The following is a 26441-nucleotide window of genomic DNA, read 5'->3' as shown; positions in this document are numbered from 1 at the left end:
TGCCTGACCTGTAGTAGAACCTTTGAAGTTCTCACTGGTCTGATGAGCCACAGTCGGATACACTGTACCTCTTCTTTAACATAGTGATGCCCTTTTGGTTCTCTTTGAGAAAGAAGAAAAACAGCCCATCCCCATATCAAATCAGATCATCTCAAGTCAACAAACATATATTAAGCACCTCCTATGTGTTAGACATGGTGTTGACTGCTAAGGAAGAAAAAAATAATCCCTACTTTAAAGGAAGTTCATGGGTGAGACAACAAGCAAACAATTATGAACAAACAAGATATAGATTGGATAAATTGGAAATAATCTCAGAGAGAAAAACTCTAGGGTTAGAATCTCCCTCAATACTAGACTCTGATTATCTCACACAGGAGCTATTTGAGTTTTTTGTCTGCAGGAAGAGTGGCAACTGGAGCATCTATTGCTACAATAGCAGTTCAGTCTTCTCTCAACTCAGTTGCCTGAATCCATTAGTTGTAGTTGTTTTTCCCCATTTTCCCCTGTGGTGGTCAGAAAATGCCTCTTCAAGGTCAGTAGAAGGAATAGAAGTCAACACCAGTTACTAGAAAGTGTAAGATAGGTTTTTTGCCTCTATTTTATCACATCTTTTCTGATAGTGAACTCAGAGCTGTGCAGTTTCAGTAGTACCCTCTGGTTCCCAGAAAGGAGGATCAAAACCATCTCATTTCTGATGGTATGTTTCCAGTTTTGTTTTGTCTCTATCTTTACAAATATTCTGGGTCTTCTGTTCTCCACAGAGCTGAAAAAGTGATGTAGAAGCACTGGCTATACATATGTGTCCTATTTTTGTGTGTATGTGGCTAAACTTGGATATCCATCTGTGGACTATACAGTAAATGTTCAAAATGGCTTCTTCTTTCTTAATAATTCCCCAAGAAGTAGTGTAGATTCAGTTCCCTTCTTCTATCTTGTGGGAAGAGCTACAAATTATTGTAAGATTGTAGAGAGGGCAGTGTTTATGGTCTGAGAAGAGGTTTCTAATCCCAGCTTTATGCTGAAGAATTAACTTTCATTTTTAAAATTTTGGACTTGGGACATCCAGCCAGAGGGGAAAGGGGAAGAACACAGAAACAGAAACAAGGAGAAGAGGTAAGTATTTTAATAAGAAAAGAACTGGATTTGGATCTGTGTGACATTGGTCAAGTTACTTTGCCTTCCTGGGCCTTACCAAAATAAAAGAGTTGGACTAAAGGATCTATAAGGGCCTTTTCAATTCTAAATCTAAGTAGAATCTTAGGACAATTGATCTGATTGTCTCAGTTTTATCTATTCCACCCCAACAAAGATATGTGGTCAGGTATCAGTCAGTCAATAAGGATTAAGCATTACCATGTGCCAGTCACAGTGCTAAACTTTTAAGGTACAAAGAAAGGCCCTCCCTGCAAAATAGCATTAACAACACAACTACAATCCTAAAACAAAGCAAAACCTTGCCCCCAAGGAGTGTGCATTTTAATGGAAGAGACAACATGTAGAAGTATGTACTGTGCAGATAAAGATAATTGGCATTGGGAGCTAAGGAGACCAGGAAAGTCCTTCAAAAGGTGAGATTTGATCTGATTCTTTGAAGGAAGCTTTGGAAACCAAAAGGGTGAGGTAAGGAAGCAGAGGAAGGGATAGCCAGCAAAAGGGCAGATGGAAAGGAGTGACATTCATCCCTTAAATCCTCTTACTTTGTGTTTAAATTAAAACTTAGACCTTATTAATGTTCTGTATTACCCATGATAGGTGGAAAGATCTTCTATGTCTATTTCTGGTCTTTAGGATTGAATTGAGGAATTTAGCACTTTGATACTAGCAGGTCTATAAATTAGGATAGGCAGGAAGACAGGAGATAAGTTAAGATGACAATAGGTTTTACCATCATGGATTTAATTCAACAATGCTCATTTGGAAAATCAGAATGATATAGTATTTGATGGGATTGCAGTTGTGTATTACCTGAGTTCTTACTCATAAAACCTCATATTGTTTTTTTTTTCTCTCTCGTTTTTTAAAAATTAAATTAATTTATTTAAAACTTAAACAGATATATTTAACATATACTGTAACATATTTAACATGTATTCTGTTTCACTAAAGGTGGATATCATCCTTTCCAAGTTCAAATCTTTCCATTTTTTTTAAATCCCAAAATTCATCATTTCCTATACCACAGCAATATTCTAATCTTGTACTGTTAATGTATTTTAAATTTTAAATAGCCTAAAACAGTATTGATTAATAAAAACCCCATATTGTTAAAGTATCCCAGCCTTTTCTTCTACCTTGGGACTTTGAAATACCCTTTAGGATCCCTCTACAGATTTTCTTTAATTTCTGAAGAAATTTTAGCCATCTGGAATCTCAATGATAAAGTAATGTCATCCTGTCATGATGGCTTGAAGTGGAAGTTACTCCTCAAAATGATAGAGTGCCATGATACTGCCAACTTCATAGTGCCCAGGGCTTCTCTTCAGGGCTGTTGGAGCCTCCTCCAGAGTTCTTTTACAGCATGAGAATCTTTTCTCAAAATTAGCTTTGGTGTATTAGTACCCAGGATTTTCATATTTGCTACAGGAATGATTCCCAAATTTATTGGAGAGGTAATGCCTTATTTTGTTTGGATTTTTGGCTCATTCCATCCTAAAAATTCTCTATAGTTTTCACTCTGTTGTTAATTTTTTTTTAAGTTTTGAAAATGATTAGAAAAATATCTTAACATCCTTTGGGTCAGTGGGAAATGCAAGTAGGTTTTATAAAGTCACAGTGGAGTAAATACCTAACTAAACCCTATAGGTAGAGGTTTATTTACACTGATCATGATTAAATAAGGTCAAGGTCATTGGTACATCAGAATTTTGTCATATAATAGATGAATGAGCACCAACAGAAAGATAGAATTATACTAAGAACACGAATATGAACTCCCACTATCTGCTCCAAAGTTATATTGAGTAATTTGGTGCCAAACTAAACTTTGCCACATTCTGCTATAGCTATAAATAACCTACTCTTGTGCCAATCTGCCAAGATCCTATCCCTTTCTCTTTCCTTTTAAGTTCCAGATCTAGTGTAATAAGCTTCTTTCCATTTCCCCAACTTAGAACTTTCATCACTGTCTGGATTGGGTGGGGAAGAGAATCACATACAAAAAAACCCAAAAACCAAAAACCAAAACAAATGCAAGGTGGAAGATGGCATTGGGACAAGCAGTGGAGCCAGCAACTATCAGATGAGCTGCTTTTAGCTTTTGCGATGAGTGTCAAATGATAAGTAGAGAAGTGGAAGGAGGTGTTGACAGGCAATTTTGCTTTCCTATCTATAAAGACCACTAATTTTTTTTTCCCTTTTAGGTAACTTTAATGCTTACTAGCTTCATGCCTATTACGAATTCCCTATCTTTGCAGGGAGCAGAGGACTAGGTCTGATTGATACCTATATTCTGAATGTCAAAGATGAACCCCTCCAAAAGTCTCCTTTCATATTTTGGGATGAGTGGAATGGCTATTTTAGAATATAAGTTCTAGTATTAAAAATTTTTTTAACATATATTTTATTTGGAACTTAGACCCCTTCCCTCCCCCCCCCCAAAAAAGGCATTTTTTTATATACATATCAGGTCAAAAAGATTGTTTATACAACTATGAACCTCTATTTCAAAGTACTTTTAGGGTATACAATAAATTCCACATAGTACTTTTCAAGACTATCCTTCTTATCTTGAGTTTCTTTCTGAACTTCATTTTGATGTCTTCTATGTATTCTAAAAAAGAGTTTTGATAGCCCTCATTTGAGGAAACATCAGTAGTGCTAACCATCTTCTACCTTTCTACCCAATTTTAAAGCTGAAATTTAAAAAAAAAAAAACTTGTAATAAATAAACGTTGTCAAGCAAAATGAATACCCATAGCTACCATAACCAAAAGTGTGTCTCTTTCTGTATCTTGAGTCCATCATTTTTCTTTCAGGAGGTATGCTTCATCATAGGTCCTTCTAGTATTATTTCTTAATATGGATTGTGCTTAGCTTCTCTCCATAGAAGAAAGTAGTTGGAACCCTATTATCTTAGAATCAGAAGCATTGTCAGACTTGCAGGGGACTGATAATTTTTTACTCTCTTTCCCTTTGTCTTTCTGGACCTTGAGTCATGTTTTAAGATTAGGTCTATTGAGATAGGGTGGGGAAAAAAGGAATGATTTCAGATTTAATACAACAACCAGAAATCATCTTTCTACCGGGTACTGTAGGAGACTTGTGGGAATTAACTTCATCGCAGACAACTTTGTTAACAAAGTTTTAGAAGTTTAACACATCGTCTCTTTGGAATCAGAAAAAAAAAAAAAATAGGTATTTTAAGAATCATTAGAATAATTTGGTATTTTCCCTTGAGTCTTATGGAAAGAGAGAGATTAACAGTCCCAGTGGGTTTTGGACTCGATGGAGGTTTCCCTGTTCTGTCTCATTTAAGTGAGTTGTTGGCAGGCAGTTGGGCTTAGAGATACCCAGTGCTCCCGTGGGCCCTACTGGATGGGAGACCTCGGTGGAAAACCCCACTGAGACTGAGAATCAGCAGGGGACACTCCTCCCCTGGTTGGTTATTGTGGAAAAGGCTAGTGATATTGGGAGGGGGTGGAGGGAGAGAGGGACTGATTAAAGTATCTCTCCTATAGAGATGTGAGACATCATCAGTGAATATATGAGGAGCTGTGGAAAAACTCTAGGCTAAAGCTATCTTTGATTTAATGGGCAAGTGTCCTCGGAAGGCTCAGAGCAGCTTTGGTGACTGATCCCCAGAAAGATCCTTCCTTCCCTCCCTTTTGCTGCTCTAAACCTGAATTGGATCTCCAACAAAACCCCAACTTTCCCTATAACTCCCTGACTGAGCATATACACAGCACCCTTCCCTTAATTCAGCTGAGACAAGGTTTTACTAAGGAATTAAGAAATACATTGAAAGCAAATAAGGAACAAAAGCATGGAATCCTCTCAAGTTGCAGGAGGCCTCCTGTCACCTTAGACATTTTAACATCGGGGCCCTCAGCAGCCTAACACACTCTGCAGGTGTGTTACCCTAGGTCTTTACTCTAAACTAGTATCTCTTCCTAACCAATCGAGGTGGCTTTAAATGGCTTTGTTAATTGTAGGCTTCAGAGCCAGTGCTCGGAACAGTTTTCTTCCAAGGTTTTGTTTTTTTTTAAAATCTGTCATTTCTCAATGAGAGCTATCTTCAGGACTCTCTAGTTTACTTCCTGCATTTACTCTTAGCCCCTTTTAAGCACAGTTAATGCTTGCAATAATTTGGAGTTTGAAAACCAGAATGCTGAAGTTGTCTGGATGACAGCATTACAGTTTTGCTAGATGACTCTGAGCAAACAAACCCCTTTCCTCGCTTTGATTCATTTTCTACTTCAAAATGAGGGAGAATAGCACTTATCATCCAGAAATTAGGGATTTTCCCCAATCAGGAAGACAAAGTACTTCCTGTATGAGAATGTTCAGATCTCTTAATTATTGATGTTTATTGCTGGTTGGGGATATGAGTCCTTAAGACTAGGGATGCTATTGTAAAGAGAAAGGTCAGGGTGAAAATTGAAAGTAGAAATGGAATTGTATACTTTGAAGGAAACAAATAGGAATGAAAAGATTTGGAGCATGGAAAGGAAGAGAAGAACAGAGACTTAGCAGATAAACACTAAGTAAAAGTAGAGAGAAGTGTAGAAACTGAGAGGACTATCTCAATATGAATTTATGTCTATATGTACGGTCATATATGATAGCTAGGAGTGGATTGGGCTTAGAATCAGGAACACTCATCTTCCTGAGTTTAAATCTGGCATCAGATGCTGGGTGACTCTGGCAAATCACTTATCAGTTTCTTCATCTGTAAAAATGAGCCAGAGAAGGGAATGGCAAACCATCGCAATTTTTCTGCCAAGAAAGCTCCAAATGGAGTCACCAAAAGTCATATCCGACTGAAAAAAAACGGAACAACCAGTCATAGATGCTATTACATTGAACCAGATCCCTACAGGAACTTTGCTGAAACAAGTCTGAAAGCCATTTGTCCATAATCAGATTTTGAGAGAGACGGTTGAATTAACTCACCCGGGTTCATCGTCAATAACTTGAGTCCCCAAGTGCTTACCCTGAATTAAAGATGGAGCCGAGCACCTCCGGGCTGATGCAGAGCACTGCTCTGAGTCCCAGTGAAAGGCTCTTCTCTACTCTGACCATCAGTTCATAGAACTATTCTCATGGTGTCAGACGCTTTCAGCCATTCAGCTCTTGGAAAGGGCAGCCAGGCTGAACAGGCTAAATGGATAAATAAACGGCAATTAATACATCAAAGGAGTATTCTGTCAAGCATGAGGAGTTGTTTCTAACTGGCTGTTTTGGGGACAGTGTAATTTGATCCATGTAAGGTTTGTTTCTCCTTTTCCATTAGCTCAGCATTGATTCTTCTCCCTTGCAATGGCTTTTGCCATGTGTTGTGCAGAGCTGAAATCGACAGGCCTGGTTTTATTTAGCAGCACCTGCCTATGGGATGTGCGGTACTGCTTCCTGCCAGGAGAGCTTTGTTCCTGCCTTTCTAGTGACAGCCCAGATCAGCCTGGCTCCTGGCAAAGTGGATCACTAATTGAACAAAGCCAAAAGGAGATCCACCTCCACCTTGAGCCACTGGGTGTTTTTTAGGGAGGGCCTTCAGAAATAATATTGGTATAATTTCTTGATGTTAAATTAGGGTAGAGCTAAAAATTATAAATATTATTATTTTTCTTAGGAGAAAACTGAAGCTTAAGGAAGATAAGTATTTAATGGATTGTCACAAAGCTAGTAAGAGCCAGAGGCAGGATTTGATTCTGGATCTCTTCCCAACACCTAGTCTAGCAGTCTTTCTACTATGTTGTACTAAGTTAAATTTAGATTTTAAAAGAGCCAGACTAGACTATTCTCACTCCCTACAAGCGACAAAGTACAACTTTTTACCTCCATATCTTTGCTTATGCCATTCCCTCTACCTATAATTTTCCCTGTGTCTCTTCTTACCTGTTGAAGCCTTTGAAACTCAACTAAGACGCTTCTTCTAAGTGAAGCTTATTAGGAATGAGCTAGTTCCTTCCCTGCCTATCTTAGCTTTCCAATCTACTTCTCCTGTTATATTGTATTTATCATTATTAGTGATTGTACCTTATCTGTCTGCTTGCCTTGTAAGCCCTCAGAAAAGCAGTGACCAAACCATATCTAAACAGTGCTTTGTTCCAACCACTTAAATGCTTATTGAATTAAAAACTAATCTGAATTGAGGGCTAGAATTTAGCTTATTTGATTTATCAATTTCCATTGCGGAATGCTAATGGTTAGAACATTGAGCTTGGAATCAGGAAGGCTCTATCTTCCTGAGTTCAAATCTAGTTTCAGACATTATTTACCAGCTCTGTGATTCTGGGTTCTTAACCCTATTTGCCTCATCTTCCTCATCTGTAATATGAACCAGAGAAGGTAATAACAGCAAACTACTCTAGGATCTTTTCCAAGAGAACCCCAGATGGGGTCATAAAGAGCCAGGCACAACTGAACAAGAACAACAGCCCCCTTCCATTAAAATAGCTCAGATAATTTTATATGGAGAAACACTTTTTTTTTTCTCTGTTGGGAAGAACATATGTGGAAACTGAGGCACAGAGCAGTGATGTGATTTGCTCAGAGCAGATGCCTAATTCTAGTGTTTGACCACCAAAACACATTCCTTTCTCTCCCACTATGTTGAAAGCTTTAGCCAGGTATGAAATGAAATAAAATAAATGAAATCATCTTGTTTGCGAAGGGAAACAATGGAAATGTCGTCTTACTAATAGCCATTGAATCCAGGTGGAGAAATGAGGGTTGTTCGACTGTGAAATCTCCACTTTCCATACTTTCTCACTGGAAACTATGGAGGAGACTCGTGGGAGCAGATGATTCTTATTCTCAGAATAGCAGCCACAGACGCCAAAGTTTCAGTCAAGTGATTCCTCAGAAGTGCAGGGAATAGAGAAACCCATTGTCGTCAGTTAGACTACAACCCTCTGCATGCTGCTCCCAAAGAAAACCAGCGTATTGAACCCTAATGAATGTTTCATTTTATAGCTTTGGTGAGAGTGCTGGGGAGGGCTCCTTGTTCTCATGTAGTCATCAAGATCAGCATTTCTTTTCCTGAAGAAAAGTGTTGTCATTTTATCCCACCCTTACATAAAGATTTAGTCATATTTGTAGCCTACCCTCTTCATGCTACCCCCACAAAACACAGAAAAGGCATATTCATCAGCCCCCGTTATCAACATTCCTGTGGAAAGGGCACATTTACAACAAATGTGCATAATAATACAAGTTCAAATTCTGAAACACACCAAGAAATATCAAACTATCTCCAGTGACGAGCTAAGATCCACACAGGCGCATGCCCACAGTGCCATACTTGTATGTGGGCATAAGCCCAACTCAGCCAGATGTACCACCCAGGCCCAGCAGTTCCCTCTCTGAGGTCCCACCCTTGCCCTTCTTCTGTTCCTAATAAATGCTAACATCAGGAATGGGTGGCTGGGTCCACTCCCAGCTCCTCCACATTAGGCCACTGGTACCAACTCTCATGGGTCCTAAAAAGCTCCTCTGAGAAGTATGTGGTTTATTGTTGTGGGGAACTCCAGGGATGGAATCCTCTTCACTGATGCACATGATCAGCAGCTCATCTGTTACTTGGGGTCTCAGAGAGTTTCCTGTGGCTCTGAGATATTAGGTGATGTCCTTGTGGTCCCATAACTATTCAGTGGGAATCAGAAGCAGGATCTGAATTCAGGTTTTGCTGGATCCCAGACTGCCTCTCAAAAATCATAATATTTAACATATTAAGGTTTTCAAGGTACTTAAAACAAGTTGGTGAGGCAGGCAGTATATTGTTGTCATTCTACAAATGAGAAAACTGAGGCATGAAAACAGTGATTTGCTCACCAGTTTACAAACTCAGCTTGTCTGCCTCGATAGACCAAAGCAACTTAGTCTCTCAAAATAAATATGAAAAGAGGACTTTAACTAGTTGTACTTCTCTCATGCATTGTGGCCAACACACCTGAGCTATTATAATTTTCTTACATGTTATTATCAAGATGTATTTCCTATAGAGAGAATGCCTTCTACCCTTGTCTTTACAAGATGGGAGGAGAGATCGTTGGACTTGGAGTCTTAGTAACTGGAGCCAAATCTAGGCTCAGGCATTTACTGTTTGAACAAGTTGATTATCCATCCATTCCGAGTTTCATTTTCCCCTGTTGTATAAGGCGGTGGTACCAGGAGATTCTAAAGGTCCCTTTTAGCTCAAATCAATCATCTTTACCTTCTAACAGGATGAGATAAATAATGACAGTCTTGAAGGTATTCAGATCTTCCCAAAATGTAGGGAGATTTTTTTTTTCCCTCATTGGAAGGCGATAGGGGTGGGTGGGAAGATAGTTGTGTTATTAATAAGTGGGATTCTGTAGAAAACAAAAGCTAGAAGCAATTTTTTATGAAAAAAAAAAGACCCTCATATGGCAGGGCAGTTGGGTTTTAGCTTTTCAAGTGTCTCTAAATTAAACCTGTAGATTCTTTCCCCTCTCTCTCTCTGTTAGGTTCCTATGGTCTTCTCCTTATTGCGTTTTTCTGTGATCAGATTTGTTGTTTTTGCCTCATTTTAGGCTATTTGAGACTGATGATGACATGAGTTCAAGAGAACAAAAGGCCTCCACACCAGATACTGAGCTGGAAACTAGCCTTAGCTACATCTGTAAGGTTAGTTGGGTGGGTCTATTTTATCTTTTCTTCCCTACAGTTCTGCCTCTCCCTACCTGGACATACAAATGCCACATGGTAACCAATTTTTTTTTTAAATCTTTGAGCCAGTGCCTTCCCCCATTGAGGTCTCAGGCTTCTTTCAGTCTTCCTTTCACCTGAATCACATTGGTGCTGCTAAAGGGAATCGCTAGCCCAAACTTGGCCACCAAATCTGCTAAGACGGGCACTGTCCTTGCCCTTGGGCCTTCCCGCCAGCCCCCTTGCCGCTGATTTTGTCTCTCTAGTTCCTGACATTGTGTATCATGACCCGGCGGAGTGCTTACACGGATGGGGAGCTGCTCAGCCTGATGTACCTGCTATGCCGAGCCAGTCTGGACAGACAGTTGCGGCTGCTTCCCAGTGCTGACCTTCAGCAGCTCTTGCTCATGTTACTGGAGGACGTTAAAGACTGGTCAGAGAAGGTGGGGAAGCCTCTCCCGCTGCCCTGTCTTGGAGGGCTCAGTTCTGCTCCTTTCATTTCATTCTGCTCAGTTCTTTGATTTTTGCCCCTGCTCTTCAAAACCCTCTAAACTCTGTTAGTACTTTTCTTGTTCTAAAATTTCTTGACTGAGTATTTATGTATGTCCAAGGAGGGCATCTCCTGCCGCCACTTAGGTGAGTGCACTTAGGGTTTTGAAGAGAAATCGGGATCTCTGTCCAAAGCTTTTATCTCATTTTCCACCTCAGTAATCCTGCCTTCATGAGCCGGCTCCCACCTGCTATATTCTTCAGCGTCTGTAGGGTTCTTTCCAGAGTGGCTGGCTTGTTTCTCAATGGGGGCCCTTCCGCCCCAGCCTCACTGATCCCGTCTCCTTTTTTGGCAGCTCCCAGAACTCTGCTGCATGTTGAGCTTGGTGTCTGATCACCATCACAACCTGCTGGCTGCAGTGCAGCTTGTCCTGGACGTTACTACCCGTGGCAGGTACATTTTTTCCATCTCTGTTTCCACAGTGAGACACTTCATCTCTTTAGGGTCCGTGTGAAGCTCTAAGATGGGGGCCAAAGCCCCAAGAGCGTGCTGGAATATATGTAGCGTTGGTCGCGTCAGCAATGTCGTGTGCTTGAGGACATCTGGGGAAGGGGAGTGTGTGTGCACAAGATTAAATCTAGCACACTTACTGGCCGATGTTCTTCTTCCCTTAAGATGGGAGGAATCCCCAGAAAGAGGTTACTCTTTATTCCCCAAGTCCCTAAAAAATTAAGGGAATATATTCCAGAAACAAAGGAGTTACCCAAAAGAGGATGAGCTGGTGAGCCCATAAATAAACCTAAACTGCTTAACTTGAGTCTATTAGTAAACAATTGCCTAATGCAATTAACTTGTCATCAAGAGGTGCCAAAAATGAACAGAACAAGTCACCAGATGCAGTTGCCCTGAACTGCTAGACAATGTTGTTCCTAAGGTGAAAGAAGTCTATTCCAGTCCTACAAATTTAGGTCAAAAGCAAGAGGGAAAAAACAAAACAAAACAAAACAAAACAAAACAACTTTCCTACATTCTCTGCAAAGAAAAATAAATACCTACTCTCCATTTGAAGGAGCTGGGCTCCAAGAAGCTCTGTCCCCAAGGAGTGAAAGGAACCAGATTTCCTGTTGAAGCAAAGACAGTATTAGACAAGTCTAGACTTTTGAGCTGCCTGCTCAGCACCTGGCTGCTAGCAGGGTCCACATTTGTACAATTGCAAAGGGTGTGGCATCAATACACATTTAATAGCTGAAATAATTAAATTTAATTCAATTCAATAACCATATTAAATACTAGCTTAAGTACTAAACCATAGTTGTGGGCAATAATGGGGATAAAGGACAAAAATGAAAAAGTCTGTGTCCTTATGGAACATATATTCTACTGGAGTGATAACAACTTGTATTCAGATAAGTAAAGAGGAGAAAATTTGGATGGAGAGAGAGTTAACAGAGTGAGGGAGGAAGGGAAGAGGAGGATGGAACCTGGAAGTTTTTATAGAGGAAGTAACATTGAGTTGAAGGAAAAGAAGGATTCAGATATGTGGAATTGAATGGAGAATACTAAGAGATCAGAGATTTTAGAACTAAGCCTTAGCTGGAATTTAGGAAATCATTTAGTTCAAACTTTTTATTTTACAGATGAAGAAACTGAGACCCTGAATGGTCAAGTGATTTTTTAAATAGGATTATACAGAAACTAAGAACTGGATCAAATTCAAAATTTGAACCCTCTTGTTCTATATTCAATCCGTTTTCCACTTTATCACACACTACAATCTAAATATGATAGACTAGAATAAGAGTATCAGAGCAAGAGATGTAATGTTGAGTTCTGGGAACATCTAGCAGTCTAGTTTGATTGGATTGTAGAAATGTGTAAAAACAAAGTTATATGTAAGTTAAGCTGAAAATAGGTTAGAATCAGATTGTGGAGGGTTAAGGAATTAGCCTTGTATTTTCAAGGCAGAAGAGAGTTGCTGAAGTTTTGGTAGAAGGTAGCATGTGCTCAGACCTATGGTTGAGGAAAACTTGTTATTCAAATGTGGAAAATGGGAAGAGGAAGACAGGGAAGACATTCAAGATGGTATTTTGGTGTCCAGGTGGGAAATGTTAAGGAACTGAGCTTTGTAGAGGTCATGGGAATATAAAGAAGGGGACATGCAAGACATTTTAGAGGTAGAGTTAATAGAATTTAACAAAACTGTTTCTATGTAGGAGATGGAAGAGAGAGAGGAGTCAAGGATGCTTCTGATGCTTTGAATCTGAGTAGAAGAATAGTAGTGCCATCAGCAGAAATAGAGAAGTTGTGAGGAGTGGTGGCTTTAGGAGGAAAATTATGAATACCTCTGGACATGCTACATTTCGGATGCTCATGGGATATCAGTTTACCACCTGTTGCCTCTATTCCTCTGTCTTGGTAGAAATAGTGTAACTCAGGAGATTCGGTATTGGTCTTGTAGTCAAGAAAAATTGGATTCAAATGTTCCCTCTGATATATATTAACTATGAGAATGATGAATGTTATGGAGTATTACTGTTCTATAAGAAATGACCCACAGGATGATTTTAGAGAGGTCTGGAGAGATTGCAAGAACAGGTGCTGAATGAAATGAGATCATTGTACATGAGATGATCAATTCTGATGGACGCGGCTCTCTTCAACAATGAGATGATTAAAACCAGTTCCAATTGTTCAGTAATGAAGAGAGCCAAATACACCCAGAGAGAAAATTGTGGGAACTGAGTGTGAATCACAATATAATATTCTCACTCCTTTTGTTGTTGTTTGTTTGCATTTTGTTTTCTTACTCATTTTCTTTCCTTTTTGATCTGATTTTTCTTATGCAGCAAGATTATTGTATAAATATGTTTACATATGTTGGATTTAATATGTACTTTAACATGTATTACATATATTGGATTACTTGCCATCTAGGGGAGAGGATGGGGAGAAGGAGTGAAAAATTTGGAACTTAAGGCTATGCAAGGATCATTGCTGAAAAATTATACGCCCATATTTTTTGAAAATAAAAAGTTTTAATTAAAAAAAAAAACACCTACGAGAATGGGCAAGTTATTTAAGATTTCTGAGCATTAGTTTTCTTACCTATAAAGTGAGAATGGTATTTCTAATACCTATTTTACAGAATTGTTATGTGAGGCTCAAATGACAAAAAAAGATACAAAATGTATATAAAGTGATTTATAAACTTTAAATTCCTATATAAGTATTTACTATTATTTGTGATGCTCCCCTTCTACACAAAAATCTCTAAGAAGTCCCTATTTGCCAGCAGAGATAAACCTGCCATCCAAAGCTCCAGTCTACCTATTTAATCTTATTTCCTCTTATTCCCTGTGTTTTAGCCTAACCAGACTTCTCACCATCACCCAAATATGCCATGCTATCATTATGGATTTTGAGACTTTGAACATGCATTTCCCTCATTTGCAATGTTTTTCCCTTTCTATCTACTTATTTATGGTAGCTAAATGGTACAAACCACTGGACCTGGACTCAGGAAGACCTGAGTTCAAATCCATCCACAGATTCTTCCTAGCTGTGTGATCCTGGGAAAGTCATGTAAGCCCATTTGCCCCAATTTCCTCATCTGTAAGATGAGCAGAAAAGGAAATGGCAATCTACTCTAGTATCTTTGCCAAGAAAATTCTAAATGGGGACACAAAGAGTTAGATAAGATTGAATAACATCTAACTATCCTATTTCAGTTTATCCTGGTTGTATCTTATTTGTGCAAAGTTTTTTGCAAATTGCCCTCTCCATTAGACTATAAGCTTCTTGAAGGTAGGGGCTTTTTTTTTTTTTTGCCTCTTTATATATCTCCAGCACTTAATACAGTGTCTGCCTGCTACATAGGGATTGCTTAATAAATGCTTGTCGACAGCATATTTTTTAGGGCTCCAATTCCACCTCACTAAGTTTTTTCTGACTATTCCAACCTTAAATTGACTTCCCCCATCTTTGTCCATTTTTTGTAGCGTTATTTTAGCACAATTCTATACTATATTTCATTGTTACTATTTCATGTGTATATGGTATTTCTCCAACTTAAAATCTTTTGTAGGATAGGAAGACTTGTTTTTCTTTCATTGTCATCCTAAAACATAATATATTCTTAGAGCACAAAAAAGTATTACTTTGCCTTTTTTTAGGGATCTTTGAATATGTGCTTCCAGCCAGCTTCAATCATATATTCTGTTTGAGAGCCTCTTGAACACTCCAGGGATTTATGTCCAGTTCCACTATTATTGTGTGACCTCTAGCCATGTGCTATGTGCTATATGAGCTTTCCTCTCAGAAACAGGGAAAAAGAATGACACTTTTTAGACCTGTAAAGATGATGAGAACTGTTATAGTAGCAAAGAGAAAGAGAAAGACAAGAGACAAAGGGAGATGGGGTGGGAGTAAGAGATGGAGAGAGAGACAGAGTCAGAAAGGGCTAATCCTTAGGATGGGTCTTTAAATGACCTAGTGAGCTGCTATTCTTTTAGTTAGCAGCTTCTTAGATCTTCACCACATCCTCCACAACATCTCTCATCAATGTCTCCTTCTCACCACTTACACAGCCACCAGCCTAGCTTATCCCCGCATCCCCTCTCACCTGGGCTGTAGCAACAGAGATGCAGTAGATAAGAGCGCAGGGCTTGGAGTCAGGGTCTCCTGAGTTCAGATGCAGCCTCAGGTTCTCACTAGCTATGTGACCCTGACAAAGTCACCTAATCTTTGTATACTTCTGTTTTTTTTATTTTCCAACTATAAAATGGGGATAATAGGAGCATTTTACCTCCTGAGGTTACTGGGAAAATCAACTAAATCAGTATCTCCAGCACATAGTAGACACTATATAAACGCTCACTTCCTTCCCTTCTCCCCAACAGCCCCCAAAATTGTTCCCTCCCCTCTCCCATCCCTCCTTCACCCAGCTGCCAAATTGATTTTTACTAACGGGCATATCTTATCACATCACTCTCCTCCTCAGTAAACTCTGGTGGCTCCCATCTATCTCGAGCACCAAATATAAACTCCCCTAGAATAGTTAAAACTTTTCACAATCTAGTTCCACTACCTTGCTGGCCTTCCAGCTAGCCCACTGGCTGAGCTCCATAGATAACACTCTTGTCCTCTCCCTGGAAGGCACTCCCTCCTCCTTGCTGTCTATCTCTCAGAATCCTGGGTATCCTTAAAAGCTCACTTCAAATGTTACTTTCTTCATCGGGCTTTCCTGATCCCTCGAGCTATTCGTGTCTCCCCCCAAAATCACCTTGAAGTGTGTGTGAGTGTGTAAACACATGCTCAGATATATGTGTGGTTTATATATGGTTATATATGATTTATATGTGTATACACTATGGTTTTTATATAGATATAAATTATATATAAACCATATATGTGGTTTTTATATGTATACATGTGTGAGTTATATGTGTATATAGCATTTATATATATATATATGTGGTTTATATGTGTTATGTGTGTCTGCCTGTCTCTCTCGCTCTCATTTTCCTCTCCCTGGATCCCTGGAACTCCTGGAGGGCTGGGACTACCTTTTTTTTTGTCTTTGCATGCCCTAGCATGGTCCTAGGCACACAGTGGGGTTCATAATACGTACTTGTTAACTGATTGTGTTGCTGGAAATGGAACAGCCCCATTTTATTGTTTGTTTCCAGCTTAGCTAGTGGCAGTCTCAGCGGGTTTTGTGCCCACAGTGACCCATGAACAAGACTGCTTTATTGTAAGCGTACCATCTTATTCTGCTTAGGTGCTCAAGCACAAAACAAGAATTTCCAGTCAACTTTGGGTCTACTGTAGCCACTGGCTCATTAATGAAAGTTGTTGGATCCTCCAAGCCTGATACTGGAAAATTCTCTAGTAGCACTGGATCAAGGAAGAGGAGGGTTGTATTCTTCTGAAGGGACCCTATAATGGTCTCTGGTAAATTAGAGTTAATAGTGGAAAAAAGTTCCACGGACTTGAGGGAAGCTAATATAAAAGATAAGAGTTATGAGAATCATTTTTCTGTAAGAGACTCTGTCTTCTTTAAATGGCAATTGGGGTGAAGTTATCTTCCAAGCCCTTCCCTCTTCCTGATTTCCGTTACTGTGAGAGTACCATCATTCTACAGTGATCCTCAGCTCCTCACTCTAACCACCCCCCACAGCAACTAATCAGTGGTCAAGTCCTGAGACCCTGAATCCCCTTAAAATCTGGGCATTTTCACTAGTTGTACCCCCTCCTGAGAATACTTTACCTTCTCATCTCTGCTTCTTCCCTTCTTGCCTCTCCTGGCTTCCTACAAGTCTCAGCTAAAGGTTTATCTTTTGTAAGAAGCCTTTTCCACTCCTCTTTATTCTCTTGCAGCCTTCTCTCTGAGATTACTTCCAATTTATCCCGCATATATCTTGTTTTTACAAAGTTATTTTCAGGTTATAATCTAGAGGAGCAGGTGAGACTAATAAACATAAAAGTTCTAAACAAAAAGAAAGCAGAGATAAAAGTGTAGATGATATGGACTTTATTGAGAGTAGCCTTGGGGTTAAATTTGAACGCAGGCCCTCCTGACTCCAAGGTCAGCACTCCATCCACTGCACCATCCAGCTGTCCTGGTAATAGCCAATAATTTGCATTAAACTGTGAATTCCTTGACAGCACTATTTTTTTTTTTTTTTGCCTTTATTTATACCTTTAGCACTTAGCACTATGCTTTCACATAGTAGGCATCTTTTAACTAACTGACAGTCTTGAAAGAAGCTGGGGGTTCAAAAAAGCAGAGATGGGGCAATTTTACATTGCAGGCATGGGGAACATCCCATTGATAAGCAAAGCCATGAGATAATTCTATCTTGTGTGAAGGAAGCCAATTTGGGTGCATTGTAGGGTGTATGATAAGGACTGATAAATTAAATAATAGGTCAGGAGATGAAACTGGAGCTCAGCTATAAAGACTAAAAATGCCCGAAATATATTTCATTTTATTTTATTTTATTTTATTTTTTATTTAATAATTACTTTATATTGACAGAATCCATGCCAGGGTAATTTTTTTACAACATTATCCCTTGCACTCGGTTCTGTTCCAATTTTTCCCCTCCTTCCCTCCACCCCCTCCCCTAGATGGTAAGCAGTCCTATATATGTTGGATATGTTGCACTATATCCTAGATAATATATTTCATTTTAGAAACAAAATGAGTCAGTCACTGGAGCAAGGATTCTTAATTCCCTGAACTTGAATGGGAAAAATATTATATCTTTATTTTCCCTACCTTCTATGTGAAGTTTAGCACTTCTTTCAATTATGAATGTAGACAACAATAAATGGAGCCCATAAGCTTCCCCAGAATGCTACTATAGAGATCTATGACACATACAACCGATTGAAAGCATATTAAGCAAAGGAGTGACTTTGCTGGATTTGTGCTTTAAGAATATCACCTTAGCATTTATGTGGAACGTGCATTGGAAAGAATGTGGAGAAATCTGAGACAGCTAGACCATTTAGAAGGCTATTACCAGGACAGCTGGATGGTGCAGTGGATGGAGCTCTGACTTTGGAGTTAGGAGGGCTCGCATTCAAATTTAACCCCAAGGCTACTCTCAATAAAGTCCATATCATCTATACTTTTATCTCTGCTTTCTTTTTGTTTAGAACTTTTATGTTTATTAGTCTCACCTGCTCCTCTAGATTATAAGCAATAAGCTGAAATTGTTGTTGTTCAGTCACATCTGACTTTTCATGACCCTATTTACAATTTTCTTGACAAAGATACTGGAGTGGTTTGCCATTTCCTTCTCCGGCTCATTTTACAGATAAAGAAACTGAGACAAACAAGGTTAAGTGACTCCTGGGATCACAGGCTAGTAAGTGTCTGTGTCAGAATTTGAACTCGTGCCCAGTACACCGAACCACCTTGTTACCTCCATGTGTCCATATAGTATCCCCTAAAGCAAAGCTTCTTAAATTGTGGTTTAACATCCCATATGGGGTCACTCACATAACTGAATGTGGATGTCATAAAAGTATGATTTATTACCAATAAATGTTTGATTCGTATACCTATTTTACATACCTATATACCTGGGGCCACAGAAAAAATTCTCTGGAAAAAAAAGGGGATGCAGTGGGAAAAGTTTAAGTAGCCCTGCCCTAAAGGATTTGTAAATTCCAGGAACGTAAGGGATTGAAAGATATGGGGACAGTATCTCCCGCACCAGTATCAGCCCAGCGCCTGGTATATAGTGAGCAATTAATAATTGTCTGTTGGCTGGCTGATTGATAGCTATGTATACAGGATGTATGTATGGTGTAGGATTACACTCTGATTGGAGCCAGACACACAAAAGGTCTTGGCCGGAGTTGAAGGCCAGAGTTGGGGGCGGGGTGGGGAATCAGTTAATGAGCAAAGGAGGATTTCACGGAGGAAGTAAAGCTGGGCTCTCTCTTTGCATTTAACTGTAAAAGGCTAAAGACTTGGCTAAGGATCGATATGGAGATTTGCATATCTTCCAAGCCCCTGGAAATCCCAGTGACCCATTCAGTGTTAGAGCACCCCTCGCAGCGAGGAAAGCGGGGATGTGGACAGTAGCTGACTTGTCTGGAATTAGCCTCCCCCCTCCCTCTCCTGAGACTCTTTCAGGTTATCAGACTGAGATGAAGTGGACTCTGGGCAGGTTCCCTGGTTCGTGTCCCTCCCAGGCTCTCCAGTCAAGGGGATGTGCCTGAAGGACTTGGAGGTGGTCTGCCCCAGCTGGAGATTTTGGCCGCTCTCTCCCCTGGCCAGGGACCAAACGTGTGGAAAGGGAACAGGAGCTGAATAAAAAGCTTCTCTGACTGCCAGCTGTGGGGGCCTCCCTCCCCATTCTTCCCTCTGGATGGGACAAAGCTGCTTCTCTCCTGCCTCAGTCTCCCCTCGCGGCATGAAAGTGCCGACTGAATCTGTGATAGTCTCTTGGAGATGGGGTGTCCAGGGAAGGAGCCCTGGGGAGCTCCGGCCTCTCGGTGACGGGGGAGGCCGAGGCTGGGCTGGATCTGGTGCATGCGTTCGGAGGTCCGCTGCATCCTGTTGCCTTATATGAAAGTTGTTTGAATTGCTTCTGAATCCTCTTGCTCTCTCCAGAGTTCCTCTGAGACCCAGCCCCCACCACCGCTGGGTGGAGCCTTCAGGGAAGCTTTGGAGGGAGAGAACCCGCAGCTGTTGGACCAGCCAAAGCTCCGAGCAGAATTTCTTGCTCCTTGCTCTTTCCAAAGTTGTCTCCAGCATGCATTTATCTGCTGGGGAAGTCTTCCTAATTGGAGAGAAAAGGCACCAGCAACCAAAAGATTGGATTGGGAGTTAGAATACCTACATAGATCTGTCCTCCCTTTTTGCCAACTGACACATTTTGTGTTTTTCTTTGAGGAAGCCTTTTTTCTCCGTGTTGTAGTTTTCCCCATCTGTTAAATAGGAAAATTATCCCTGCCCCCATTTTCTTTGTCCCAGCGGGGACATGAGAATGAAGGAGACTGTTTAAAAGTCAATAGCATGAAAGACGGTGGGCAGTAGAATACAGTGCAGGGGGGAAGTTCTGTTCGCTCAGATGTGGGTTTCTTTTCATCCTTTTTTTTTTTTCCCCAATCCCTTTTCTCCATTTCTGGAAGACAGCCCTGTCCTGACCCGCCCTGGGTTCGCCTCTTCTCTCTGCTTTATTTTGGAATCACTTCCTACCCTCCTCCCCCCTCCCCCCCAGCTCTTCTTTTCTGGCCTGTTCTCCTCCCTGTTTTACCCCTCCCTTCTCCCACCCTTCCCCACCCCCACCCTTTCCTACCCACACTCGGGTTAATTAACTCAGTGCAGGCCTGGGGTTTCAGATTAATGGCTCCCAGATGCCAGCACTCTTCTGGCTCTGAGTTTGGCTGTGGAGAAGCAGTGCCCAGGGACTGGATTTACCTCCCACCACAGCTCTGAATCCAGCTGTTCTGTGCACCCCGGAGAACAGCTGAGGCTCCTAACTGCCATGGGACAGAAATGTGAGGTCTAGTAGGGTTGGCCATTGGAGGGAAGAAGAAATTTGTAGCTGTGGAGCATTTTCCAGATTGTGCACACATTGTCTGACAACTGTGCAACGGATCTCTGAGGTTTCTGAATTTCTGGGTATCTTAATCAACCAGTAAGATGGACATAGTGACCTTCCCTAGGTCTCATAGCACTTTGGAAGGTGCTGTATAAATATAAAGTGTAACAATAAACATGCTTGTAAATTTGGATGGTGTCAGAATAGTCATCTTGTCTGAGCTTTTTCCTTTTTTCCCCCTTTAAATTTCAAAAGCCCTACTTTGTTAAACAACTCACTTTCTGACTTTTCCCAGTCAGAAATGAGCTGGAACTGATCTTATTAACTCATCCTCTTTTGCTGCTGTTTATTCCCTTTCCCAAGATTGTTCTGTTTGTTTGTACTATTCCCTCCCAGCTGTACAGATGTAAAGATTCCCTACCACAGCCCATTCTAAAAACAAACAGACATCACAGAATTTTAGAGAGCATGAAGACTAAGGGATTATATAGAAGAATATCAGGAAAAAGAGTCCCAAGTGGGAAGGATGTTGGGCATCCATCAAACAGGAGCACTGGATTGGATGAGGTGCTCCTGTTTTTCAGCTTGGGTCTGGAAGCCTACGGGATTCTGAATTCAGTTTTGGCCCAAATTGGCTAAGTAGCTTTGGGCCGGCAACTTCCCTCTCCTCTGCCCCATTACCCTTTCGTCACTTGGTGAGAAAGAGTTAAAGATTGAAAATAGGTGTGGTGGGCTGGAAGGGCTCCACGGAGGTTCAGTGTGTTACTGTCATTATGGCTATGGCTACTCTGGCTTTCTGGACACTGGGCCTAGACTTTTACTGTTATAGGAAGAATATTACATCTGGCCCTTCCATTACCCGAGAACCTCTCAATTGCCATAAGGCCTGCAGGAGAACTCATAGAGCCTATAATACCCATGGTAGTAAGCAGTCAAGACACGTAAATGAGACTGAAGCAGGAGTAAAAGGAAAATATCTTCACTAACATGTAGTAAGTAATGCTTTCTCCCGATTCGCTTAATCCACTAGTGAATTCCTTTGGTGTGCATTAAATGAATGCTACCTAAGCTCAACAGATCTCCAAAAGAGAAGCTGAGTGCTAGTTAGGTCATTCCAAAGTAATCCTTGAACTTCTGGCTTTGAGAAGTTAAGGGACTGTGGTCATGTCCTAAGAGAATGATGGATGTACCACATCTTCAGTGACTGCCAGATCTTACCATCTGGTACTTCATGAGAAAGCAACAAGTGTGGGGAGAAGGTTAAAGAATTGTTAATTTTGGAGCAGCTGGAGGCAGAAAGAAGGGAAATGTTGCCTTTTTCTTCCCTCCCTTCTCTATTTTGGCATCTTTGAATTCTGTTCTGGGGGATCATGACTCTGTGACCACAGGATTAGCTGTTCTGCTGGGGTGCTGTGTTATAGCTAGAGATGAAAATGAGAGGAATGGGGTCAAAGAATGAAGGATCAGCAGGAGTTTGGCACAGTTCTGGGAGGGAGATAGGGGTGAAAGAATGAATGGAAGAATGTTAAATGGGTGTCTGGTTTATCTGTATTGCTGACTGAAGAAAATCCTTAGGCATTGAAATTTCCCATATATTGCATTCTCCCATATATTGCATTCTCTTTTTCTAACCAGATTTTCTTGCCTCCCTCTGGCCCTAAACATAGCTAAGGTTTCTTTTCTTTCCCCACAGGCAGCTTCGAGGTCAACTCAGCCTTGTAATCATTGCCCGGCTATTGGGACAGACAGAAGTTCTCACCCTCTGGAAGGAGAAGACCCAGGTAAGTTTTAGGATTAAAATAGTATGGAAATTTGATGCTATATCAACATGTCCTACTCATGTGCCAGATATAACAATTAAATATAGAGGATAGAAGAATTCTACAGTGGGGGAAGGGGGGAAGAGGTAAGTATTGGAGTAACCACAGTAAACACAACTTATTAGTGGCCTATAAACTAATCAATATATATATTGAGAGAGAGAGAGAGAGAGAGAGTAATTACCATGGAAACAACTCTATGTTAGAGTCATACAAATGAAGAATTTTGTGTTATATGTGTCCTCAAGAAATTGGGAATAAGTAGAATATAGTCAAATTATAGGGGAGCTTGAAAGTTAATCAGAATATCTTCTCAATGGGCTGGGGAGAGGTGAAGGGAGGAAGAAAATTTGAAACTCAAAATTTGAGAAATGAATTTTTTTAAAAAAAATTAGGTAATTGGGTTTGCTCTCTTCAATAAATCCTGTTTGACGAAGAGTTTGAGGTTAATGTAAGTCTTTAATTAAAGGGAGACATGATGAACCCTTGATTTTAAGAAGACTCACAGAAAATAGTATAGAAAATGGTTAGTAGTAGAGAAAAAAACAAGAGTTTTAGAAACTAGATAGGAGACTGTTGTTAGAGGATCTTGTTATGAGATGAGATGATGAGAACCTGGCCTAGTTGGAGGCAATGGAAATGGAAAAGAAGAAATGGTTTCCAAGAAACATTTCAAAGGAAGAAATGTCGGACTTAGTGGCAAATGGAATAAAAGGGTTGAAGAAGAAGAACCCAAAGAAAGAAACCGGGAGAAGGAGAAACCTTGAAAGAATGAGAAACCAAAAATAGCTTTACAGTTTATAACCTGAACAAATTAGAAGAATAAGCCATACCACAGACAGAAATAGGAAGTATTGAAAAAGGAGCTGGTGTGAAGATGAAGGGAGACACAGCCTGATGTATCAAGTAGAACAATGGACTATCAGAAAACACAGTCTTAGTAAGTCTTACCCTTTCACTAACTGTCTGGCCCATAGCAGATCATTTAAGTTCTAGGCTATTGTTTCTTCATCAGTGAGCTAAGGGAGTTAGATCTTTCAGGTCTCCATCAGCCCTAATGTTCCACGATCAATTTTGTTTTGAATAAGTTGAGTTTAGTGACAGTACATACAAATAGAAGTAGCCAGGAAATATGTCTGAATCATCATCAAACAGATGCTATTAAATAGCCATTATATGCCATGTAACTACTTTGGAGTAGAAGTGGGAGAGAAGAGCTTTAAACAGAAATATACTGGTAGCTGTTTAAGCACCAGCTCTCCAGAAGGAAAAAATGTATGCATGACACACTTTTAAGTTTAAACTGCATTATAAACATTTTATCCGTCACTTCCTTAAATCTAAGTAATCAACAAAGCAATAAGTTAAGACCTTGATTTGCAGCTATTGCTCATTTCTGAAATGTAAATACTTCATTAAATTTTATCAGAACATTTGACCAAATCTCCCATGCTATTCTTATGAACATGGTAGAAAGCTGAAAACTAAGAAAAACAAATAATTAGGAAGGAGATCTAGAAAACTTGAAGAGTTGAACTCAAAGGCTAATCTTTAATAGTTCAACAGGATCTTGGAAGGAATAAACACTCTAGCTCTCTTCCTCAAGTCACTCTTCAGCCTAACAACAACCTTCCTAAATTGTGGAGCCCAAGACTAACGTGATGTTGTAGACATGGTCTAGCCAGCAAGCCTTTCACCAGACACAAGGAATCCCTTAACATAGACTAAGAATAGATTAAGTTTTCTGTTTGCCAAATGATACTATTGATTCAATTTCTAGTCTACTAAAATCTCACAAAGAAATGGAGACCCACAAATCTATTAAAAACTTAACAATAGGCTCCACACCCCTGGCCAAAACCAAAAAAATAGTCCTTTCCCTACAATAGCTTATCTTGTTCTGAGGAAAAATAATATGTTCCCATACTATGGTATATATAAAGATACATAATATGTACAGAGTAAGTACAATGTAATTTTGGGCTAGTGAGAAAATGCAGGAGAGTTGATAAGAAAATGCCTAATGTAGGCAGGATGCTTGGGACTGAGCCTTTTGGGAAGCTAAGCTCGAAGAGTGAACTAGAACTATCACCTTCTGAGTCCTGGACACTTTGTCTCTCCTAAAGCAGTTTAAGTTTGCATTAATTTTTTTTTTTGAATGCTACATCCCAGCATTGACTCATTGTGGAGCATGCAGATCATCAACACTACCAGACCTTATTTTTTTAGCTGAACAGCTCAAGTATAAAATAAAATAACATGTTTATCCTTATTAAATTTCATCTTATTCAGTTTGACTCAATATCTGAATTTGTTAGAATATTTTCAAATCCTTACTCAATGGAGGATTTATAGGATCATGGGATTATAGATCAAGAATTGAAAGGGATCTCATGGGGAAACTGACACCGAGACACTTGAAGGTACTTGCCAAAGATCCTAAACAACAGCATCTTTGAGTCTAGAGAGAATGGTCTTTCTACTGTGTCACCCTGCCAAGTATCCCTTCCAGTTTTGTCATCTTCAGATTTGATGAACATGGAGTCATTTATCCATGTCATTGATTTAAAAAAAAAAAAAAAAAAAAGCAAAACTTTTAAGGATTTTTAAAGATCCTTGAACTTAAGGATTTCTCTGTTCTTCCCAAGCTCATGTTGAACCATTACAGACTACTCTATGATTTCAGCTCTTCAAACTTTTCTGGATCTTCTCACTAATTGTTTTTCTAGTTTTCAGCTTTGTACCTTGTCCATAAAAATAGCATGGGGGAATTGGTCAAATGTCCGGATAAATTTTAGTAAAAGCATACATATAGAATTTATTTGAACTACCAGCCTGATAAACTCACTCAAAAAAGGGAAATCAGCTTAGTTTGGTATGAATTGTTCTTGCTGGTTATTTGTCATCCCTATTGACTTTCCCATGTGCTTGTTAACTATCCGTTAATGACATGTTTAGAATTTTGCCAGAAATCAAGGTTTAGCACATAAGAGCTTGCCTTTTTTTTTTCCCTTAAAGATGAATTAAACTTAACTAGCAGCAGATCTGTCAGTCTTCATTTCTTTGTAAGATTTTAGTAGACTAGAAGTTGAACAGTAGTGTTATGTGGCAACCAAAAAATTTAATGTATTCTCTTCTATGTTAAGGGATTCTTTGTGTCTAGTGAAGAGTCTGTTGGCTAGGCCGAGTCTACAACATCACTTTTAGCCATGGGCTCCACCTTTTAGGAAGATTATTGTTAAGCTGGAGAGTGACTTGAAGAGGACAGCTAGAATAGTCAAGCATGTTAAGGTTAAATATGAGGACTAAACCCAGGATTCTCAGTTGAAGAAAATGGGAATATTTAGCCAGGAAAAAAGTCTTGGGCATAGGGGTAGAAGTAGAACATGATAATTGTCTTCAGTTACTTTAAGGGCTATTCCATGGAAGAGAGATTCAATTTGTTTTACTTGGCCCTAGAAGACAAAAAGGAGCAATGGCTTGAAGTAGAAGAGATGATGATTTAGATTTGATATAAGAACAAATTTCCAAGCAACTAGAGCTATTTAAAGATGGAATAGAAAGTTTTTTGTATTCAATCAGTTCCTTCTCCGTTTTCCAAGCAAAGACTGACTACTTGTCAGGTATGTTGTAAAATGATTCTTGCTCCAGTGGACATTGACTTACTCTGAAGTTGATTCCAATGTTGATGTGCTCTGATTCTAATCAACAATAGCGGGGAAAGTCTGGAGTTAGAGAAGTGGTTGACTCCATAGAGTTTAGCATGAGAAGAGAATCTAGTAAACAGGAAGTTACTGATGAACTGAGTGAAATAGAAAAGGAGTTAAGTAACAGCAAGTTTTGTTTGTGGTAAAGGGAGAGATATAGAAAAAGAGTTAATCAGATGTCCATCAATTAGAGAATGGCCGAATAAGTTACATTTGCTATAATAGAATATAAAAAATGCTGAAGAGGACAGTTTCAAAAAAAGCCTAGGGAGAGTTGTAAGAACTGATATAAAGTGAAATGAATAGTAGTAGGGAAACACTTTATACAATAATAGGAATGTTGTAAAGATAATGAACTTTGAAAGACTTAGTAAATTGTGGATTGTTGGAATAATTTTCCAATTATATGTAAATATTTTTCCAATTATATGTAAAGATAGTTTTCAACATTCATTTTTGTAAGATTTGAGCTCCAAATTTTTTTCCCCTTCTTTCCTTACCTTCTCCCTCCCCAAGACAACAAGCA

The 26441-nt window shown here is 39.6% G+C and overlaps 1 protein-coding gene across 3 annotated transcripts in view; it reads left to right on the top strand.

Annotated features, from left to right (window-relative positions):
* The window catches only part of FAM178B (family with sequence similarity 178 member B), a 170837-nt gene that overhangs the window by 110491 nt on the left and 33905 nt on the right, over positions 1-26441 (top strand). For all 3 annotated transcript variants that reach the window (XM_051976416.1, XM_051976417.1, XM_051976418.1), the window contains 4 exons: positions 9717-9810; positions 10098-10274; positions 10677-10774; positions 22082-22169. In XM_051976416.1, coding sequence (XP_051832376.1) covers positions 9717-9810; positions 10098-10274; positions 10677-10774; positions 22082-22169 — 457 coding nt within the window. The remainder of the gene's footprint in view (positions 1-9716; positions 9811-10097; positions 10275-10676; positions 10775-22081; positions 22170-26441) is intronic.

This window comes from Antechinus flavipes, chromosome 2, assembly GCF_016432865.1.
Source record: "Antechinus flavipes isolate AdamAnt ecotype Samford, QLD, Australia chromosome 2, AdamAnt_v2, whole genome shotgun sequence".
Taxonomy (NCBI): Eukaryota; Metazoa; Chordata; class Mammalia; order Dasyuromorphia; family Dasyuridae; genus Antechinus; species Antechinus flavipes.
This window is presented reverse-complemented; position numbering and strand designations above follow the sequence as displayed.